The following is a 7,844-nucleotide window of genomic DNA, read 5'->3' as shown; positions in this document are numbered from 1 at the left end:
TCCACCAATCCACAACTTCATTAACAATCATTACTCCATCAAAAATATTTCTTCCACCCAAGAAGGCTGTCTGAACTTCACTAATAATATCTGGTTACACCTTTTTCAATCTTCCTGAAAGCACCTTAGCTAAGATTTTATAGACAACCCCCACCAAACTAATAGGTCGATAATCTGTCAAACCACTAGGACACTCTTTTTTGGGGACAAGGGTGATAAAGGAGCTGTTAAGTCCTCTAACTAGTTTACCATGATGATAAAACTCCTTCATAAAGTCAAAAAAAAATCACTCTTCATAAACTTCCAACATTTCTGAATGCATAGCATATTGAACCCATCCGGCCCTGGCGCTTTATTCCCATCACACTCTTTCACTGCTTCCTAGACTTCTTTCATTGTAAATTCAAGTTCATGTACCTCCACACTCTTTACATTACCAATTGGTACAAAACTTCCAGACTTCTTTGGCCTGGATGGCCACTCTTCAGCAAATGCCTTTGAAAAGTGCCATACCACTTCAAGCCTCACAAGCTCAGGATCTTCAATGTTGACCCCATTAACTACCACTGAGTCCACCATATTTCTTCTTTGCCTCTTACTTGCAATAATATGAAAATACCTCGTGTTTCTATCCCCATGTTGTGCCCAATTCAATCTAGACTTCTGAAACCATATCCAGTCCTTTCTTTTTCTCAACTTTCAGACTAGATGTTTTGCCTCCCTTCTAGATTCAACTTTACTGGATGCCAGCTCCCTACATTCTGCTAATAAGTCATATGAATGCAAATCCTCTTTTGCTTTTTTTAGTTGCTTCTCAACCACTTCAAATACTTCTATGTTCCATTTTTTCAGTTCAATTTTCATACCTCCTAACTTTCTTTGCACTCTATATCCAGCCCAACCTTGTACCTGGTACTCAGACCAAGCTTGTTTAGCAATTGACATAAAACTTGGGTGTAGTGTCCATGCATTAAGGATCCTGAATGGTCTTGGTCCCCAATTCCTCTCATCTTCCATCAATAAAAATGGACAGTGATCATACACCAACCTGGGTAAACCCCACATCGGTAGCCTAAACTTCTCCAACCATATTGTGTCTAGCAAGAACCTATCAATCTTACTCCACCGCTCCCCATCCAAAGAATTACACCAAGTAAATCTTCTGCCTAACATTGGAACCTCCACCAACTCCAACTAGTTAATGAAATTGTTAAACTCTATCATTCCTTTATCTCTTCTAATACATCCTTTTCTATCCTCAATATTTCCAATTTCATTGTAGTCCCCTCCCATACACCAAGGCTTTTGGAAACTTGCTCTAATATTAACAATAGATTCCCATAACCGTGCTCTTTTGGACACATCATTAGGACCATATACATTTAGAAAAACACATTCAAATGAACCAAGAGCTATACCTGAAATAAGTAGGAAATTTCTTTGACTGCAACATTCTAGTAGCTTAAACACCTCTGGATTCCAGACACTCAATATTCCTCCAACACTACCTTCAAAATTAATAGCCATAAACTCCATTCTCTCCTATGGCCAAATTGATCTAATAAATATCTCATCCATACTGCTTTTTTTCGTTTCTTGAAGAAGCAGAACATCCACCTTCCTTTCCTGCAGAACTTGTCTGACTCTACGCCGTTTATCTACTCTTCCCAACCCTCTAACATTCCAAGTCATTACCTTCATTGATCACTAGTTTATACTCCAATTAGACCCCAATCTTTTTGGTCAATTAGGTTTGACCCAACACACCCCCTTTTCCCTTTTCAAATCGTTCTTCATCTTGTAGCTCCAGCTGAACAATTCTTTGAATTACTTCATTCTCTTTGCCTTCACAATTCATCCCCAAACGTTGACCAAGCTACAGAGTTGCTTGTGCTTCCTCAATGCTCTTCTCCTCCTTCTACTCAGTTGACTTTCATTTGATAGAGAGTGAGATAAAACAGTAGATGCTGCCCTGAATACTGCTCCTCTTTGAAACCCATATAAGAATGAAGTTTGTTTTCTCTGTACTCTCCTCATTCCCCTTCCTTTTGTACCTCCATATCCTCCCAATTTTCTTCGGTGATTAGCATCTCTCCCCACATGTTCTGACTTGTGAACTGTCGACTACACATCCTCACTTCCATTAACATCTAACAGCCATGTTCGATTCGAGTTGGGCTGAGCCCCAACACTATAATCTTGGCCCAATCCCAAAATACTGACTTCTGCCCCTGGCCCACTTCTAACACCTCTTAACTGGGCCCCTTCTAACACTACCTGAATATTGATACTAGGCCCAATTTCCTCAGACCCACTAATGCTTTTGACAAACCCAGGGGTCACAATTTCTTCTTCACCAACTACTTCCCCAACTACCTCCCTATCCTTATTCATTCTTCTTGGAATCTCCATCATCATCTGCTCCTCTACCCTACAGCTCATCCCACCGTTTGGTTTTTCCACATTCTCTTTTGTACCAACCAAACATGTTTCTGACACCCAACTATCACTACCTTCAACATTAATATCATCTCTATGCAGACAGCTCCGATTATTCCATCCCTAGGTAGTATGGAAGTACTACATTGGGCCACCTCATCATAGCATTCCACCTTATCATCCTTGACCTCAATCCCTCTTACCAACTGTGTACTACCGCTCTGGTCACCTTTAACAGTTGAACATCTATCTTTCTTCTCCTCACCATCAGGATCATTTAACATCTTCAATCTATCAACAGAAAAGCTCTTACTACAAACTAACATCTCCGAACTCTCAAGACATTCACAAATCCTTACTGGGTATATTACTCCATTACAACTCAATCGTATAGTCCTATTGATAAACTCCATGGATTTTGTTATGACTCGAACTTTCCCACCACAAAAAGAAACATTGTTAATGGCGTCCTCATGTAATTGCACTACTTCTCCCCATATAGCCCCTATACTTCTAAATGTAGCCACACTCTATAAATTAAATGGAACACCATAACAACTAATCCACACACACCTTTCTTGAGTAACACTACATCCCGTATTCCACTCCTCCATTGAACTACATCATTCAAATATCCATTCATTTAGTACCTCCTTCTGCCTTTTCATCTCCATGACTGAATTAAACGTTAGGATTACAACTCTACCTTTACCTGCTCTAATTTTTTCTTCCTGGAAACCCCTCTTCTGACATTCCTCTTTAAAAGCTGAAAAAGGGAAAAAGATATGCAGCTTGATGATCAAGCTTTCATACAACCACCCATTACCAGCTTCTGATACTTGAACCACAACTTCCTCTCTACCTTGTACAACACCTTTTCCAACAGCCTCCACATAAGATTTTAACCCTTCAAAATCCTGTCTTTTCTGTATTCCTCCTCCTTGAGCATCACGGTTCCTAATTCTTTCCTTGGTTTTAGTCCTCTGATTAAATCCCCTAGGCTGCTTGACTTGGTCATGGTCTCCCCATTCAAACTCAGCCCCTTTAACCTTTAAAGCTTTATCATCACACCACAACCCATTACCCTTTGAACTGCAATCTCAGCTGCTACCGAAAAATCATATCTTGCGAAGCCAAATCTCGAACCTGTGGTCTTCCTCTTTTTCTTTGGGATGAACACATCCTTAACAATACCAAACTTTGTAAACAGCCCAAACAAACCTTTCGAATTCATTGACTCAGTGATGTTATCCACAAATACTGTAAATAGCTCACCCACCTTTGAATCCCTTGTAGTCTTGATCAATCCTGTTTGTCGAACTACCGGTTGCCAACCTCCACAATCTTTCCTCTTCATTCTCTCTTCGTCAACTGCAGGCTTCCTTAAAAGATTAATATGTATTTGTGCACATCCTTACTCAATACATATATTAAAGGGACAATTATAAAATAAAAATAAAAATAATCAGGGTTTGCCCTTAACAAAATAAATTTTTAATATTTAATTTTTTAAATTTAAATTATAATCTTTTGATTTATTTTCAATCTAAACTATTTGCCTATTTTCATTATTTAAATCTGACAAAAAAAAGTATGTTAGTCATTAAATTTTATGTCAATATATATAAAATGTCTAAAATACACATTTTCATTGAATTTAATGACTAAAATATAAATATATTTATTTTACTTAACAAAAATAGACAAATGGTTTAGTTTGAAAACAAATTAAAAGTTTAGGGTTTAAATTAACAAAATTAAAAATTCAGAATTTATTTTGTTACAAAAGTCAAACTCTTATTTTTTTATTTTTTATTTTTTGTAATTTTCCCTACATTAAATGATTTTGAAATATTACCTTTTGCTATGAAAAATGTTAATGACCTATAATGGATAATCATTAGTCTTAATATTCATGTAAAATGTGTATTAAAAAAAATAAAATATATAAAGAAAAATGAAAAATACATTAAAATTGTTATTACTTTGATATTTTCTACACCTTAACAAGAACTCTATGTGCAGTCATTATTATAATTTTACGTGATTAACCTGAATGAATCATTATTTCCTCTTTTGGCACCTTCTCTAGAAATTTTGATACTTTATTGAATATAATACTTATATATTTATAAGTAAGGGTGTGATACACTTAATCATTAAAGAACGAAACAAATCCAAGATCAACAAAATAGATGTAAAATGGCATATATGTAATAAAAAAAACTTATATATTTTCCAATGTACCAAACACGTGGTAATAAAATTATAATCAATTAGTAAACATTAACATTATCTAAAAATAAATTTAAAAGAAGGAAAATAATCAGAAAGTCTCATATGAAAATCAGTTATTTCAATTAGTCTCACGAATTTTCTAATATATTAGTGGGTCCTATTTGTTTTTGACAATCTTACCGTGAGATCCTCACTATAGGAAATTTGAGTTTTAGCGGTGTTTTAAAAGCATCGCTAAAAGTCTGAAAAAAGCCGTAAAAACTTACAGCGACGTGTAATATTTTCATCGCTGATATGGCTACCGCAATCGCTTTCCAACGTTTGAAAAACGTCACTAAGCATATTAGACGGCATTTTTTAAAACACTACAAAATCTTTGACATTCGTCTCCCTTCCCGCCACAAACTAACGTATGACGTCACAATAATGTCATTTGGTGTTATTTTTTCAAAAAACTTTTTTTTTTTTTTTTGGTGTGTGCGTTATCATATAAAACTGAAAAAACAGACCATCTCAATTCTCATCAATTGCTTTGCAACAATACGTACCAATGAAGCAAAGATTGTGTGTGTGTTATCATATAAAACTGAAAAAACAGACCAGCTCAATTCCCATCAGTTGCTTTTGCAACAATACGTACCAATGAAGCAAAGATAACATACTGTTCAATCCAAAGTACCACAATACAAATTAACAGCTTTAAGCATCAATACAAATTAACAACTAGTAGCTAATCTAACAGCAATACACAATAGGGAAATGATAGAGAGCTCTAAATATAGAGCTCTAATTTGAGCTCTAATGATGTGTCAAAGCAAAAAAAAAAAAAAAACAAAACAAAACAAAACAAAACAAGGCACAAACATCACATCAGGGTGGGACCCACCTTCCTATTAGAGCTATTAGAGCTACTATATTAGAGCTCTAAAGCATTTTTGATACACAATACCCTAATAGTAGTTCACTACATCAAGCAATTCCAAAAGCTGCTTCTCTCAACTGGTCACATCAACCCAAACTTCCACCTGAGTTGTCGGCATGTCTCCAAGGTGTTCAGAATTTGCAAGTGTATGCCGATTAGCACCAATATTTAGATTGACAACCTTTGACAAGGAACAACAAAAGAAGATGTTAATAAGTATATAAATAAAGATTATAAACTATGATTCATATTACATACCTGACAACAATGTGTGCTAACTAAGCATTGGGGTGGCTGAATCACATAATTACCCAAAGGTCCTTGCAATTAGAAACCCAATAATTTTTCTAATGTTTTAACATGTCCCCAAGGGTAACCCCAACGCTGTTGGGTTTCCAGAATATTACAAAACTTTTATCCAGTCAAAACTCAAAGCACACTCATCAGTTCAATAACATGCTCAGCTGATGGCAAGACAGTGGTAATAGGCTTAGCAGCTGACTCGGGTTGTGGAAAAAGCACATTCACGAGGAGACTAACACAGTGTGTTTGGAGGGGGTGCTGAGCCGCCAAGGGGTGGGAATCCAGACTCAAACAAACTCATCAGTGACATGACCACTGTGATTTGTTTGGATGATTATCACTCACTTTACAAGACTGGGAGGAAAGAGAAGGGAGTGACTGCACTTGATCCAAGAGCCAATGACTTTGATTTAATGTATGAGCAAGTTAAGGCACTCAAGGATGGGATTGCTGTTGATAAGCCTGTTTATAACCATGTCACTGGTGTTCTTGACCCTCTTGAGCTCATCAAGCCTCCTAAGATTCTAGTCATTGAAGGATTTTACCCAATGTAAGCTTCTCTCTCTCTCTCTCTCTCTCTCTCTCTCTCTCTCTCTCTCTCCACATTGAAGTTTTCTTCCTTTCTTTTTCATCAAATATATTAATATTCTTCTATTTTCTAATTAGTTTTCTAATAAAGCAATTTTCATTCAATATGTGGCTATATGATATTCACTAAGAATTGTTGGAAGAAGTTTAAAAAGATTGTATATTTTGAATGAAATCCAAGGATATAAATCAATATGTGATCATAGAAGCTTTGTAGATTGCTAAAGGATAGAAAGATATCAAAGCTACTGTGTGTCCATTTGATTGTATGGCTGAGGAATTGTGACTGTCCTGTCACTTTTTATCAATTAGTCCTTGAATCATGCTTTAGGCCCAACTTTATTCTTACAATTTTGTTTTTCAACATCATATATAATTATTTTATACATATATATTAGATGGTAGGTATTACTTTTACATCAAGATACATTTTAATTATAAAAATATCATCATCAGATCATTAGGACATAATTCTGTATGAATAGAATTATAAGCACCAAGGGCTGGGTATGGCCCTAGCCTATTGTTCCTTTTATCAAAACGCTAATTGGTTAAGAAAAAGTCTCCCAAAAAACTTAATATATATTCCCAATAAGTATTACTATCTCTATTTCATGTATTACATTGATCTTCCAAAGTAAAGCACCAATAGGGGAAACAAAATAAAAAGAGTGACAAATATAAACTAAGAATAAAATCCTAAAAAAATTCAACGTCATTAATAAAAGAAAATTCACAAATAAACTATAATTAGGAACAGTTCTAATCTTAAATTCAGTAGACTCCATCGTTCTTCTTTCATTGAGTTTTCTTTGATATGTGAACCTACATTTGATAAGAACAAATAACATGAATAAAATGTCATATTAAAAATTTCATAATTAACTATTTACTCACTTCCTCATATGAACAATGGCAATCAAACGATAAGGTTGTGGACTTGCCTTTTTTCGCGCCCCGCCTTTCGGAAGGTTTGAAAAGAAATGCCTCGCAATTTGGACTCCCGCGGTTCTCAATTTAATCTCACTAGTGCAATGTGAATCTGATAAACACCAAAGAATCCAAATCCGGCAAATCTTTTTGGAAAATCAACTTTAAATCAAATAATGCCAATAATGGACTGCTTTGCTAGATACCGAGTCGCCACCTAAATATTTTTTTATTTTGGAAAAATTTAAGAAACCTTGACTCGTGCTGAAGACCATGTGTCCGTCATCACCAAAGTTGTCTCGGCTCGGGAACTTGGATACGAGGGGGGAAGGTCATGAATTGAGCACTCCTGCTCGCCCGATCAAAGATCGGCCTGATATAATTTTTTATAAACATTTTGTGTTCTTATTCTGATTATTAAACT

General features: G+C 35.5%; 1 protein-coding gene across 1 annotated transcript; it reads right to left on the bottom strand.

Moving 5' to 3' along the window:
* Nucleotides 1–699: 699 nt before the first annotated feature.
* Nucleotides 700–1,536, bottom strand: LOC145803615 (uncharacterized). Its single transcript, XM_082896932.1, has 2 exons — nucleotides 1,245–1,536; nucleotides 700–1,166 (listed from the first exon to the last, which is right to left on the bottom strand). The coding sequence occupies exons 1-2, from the start codon at nucleotides 1,534–1,536 to the stop codon at nucleotides 700–702; spliced, it is 759 nt and encodes a 252-aa protein (XP_082753058.1).
* Between the last annotated feature and the right edge of the window lie 6,308 nt (nucleotides 1,537–7,844).

The sequence above is a fragment of the Camellia sinensis genome, chromosome 12 (assembly GCF_055761805.1).
Source record: "Camellia sinensis isolate YWXY chromosome 12, ASM5576180v1, whole genome shotgun sequence".
Taxonomy (NCBI): Eukaryota; Viridiplantae; Streptophyta; class Magnoliopsida; order Ericales; family Theaceae; genus Camellia; species Camellia sinensis.
The sequence above is the reverse complement of the archived record's forward strand: the minus strand, read 5'-3'. Positions and strand labels throughout refer to the sequence as shown.

Excerpts from the sequence above, each read along its gene's own strand:
- LOC145803615 (XM_082896932.1), bottom strand. The coding sequence starts at position 1,536 with ATGGAGTTTATGGCTATTAATTTTGAAGGTAGTGTTGGAGGAATATTG. Across the intron at positions 1,167-1,244 it reads TATTGAGGATAGAAAAGGAT|GCAGAAGATTTACTTGGTGT; the intron begins GTATTAGAAGAG and ends TTCCAATGTTAG.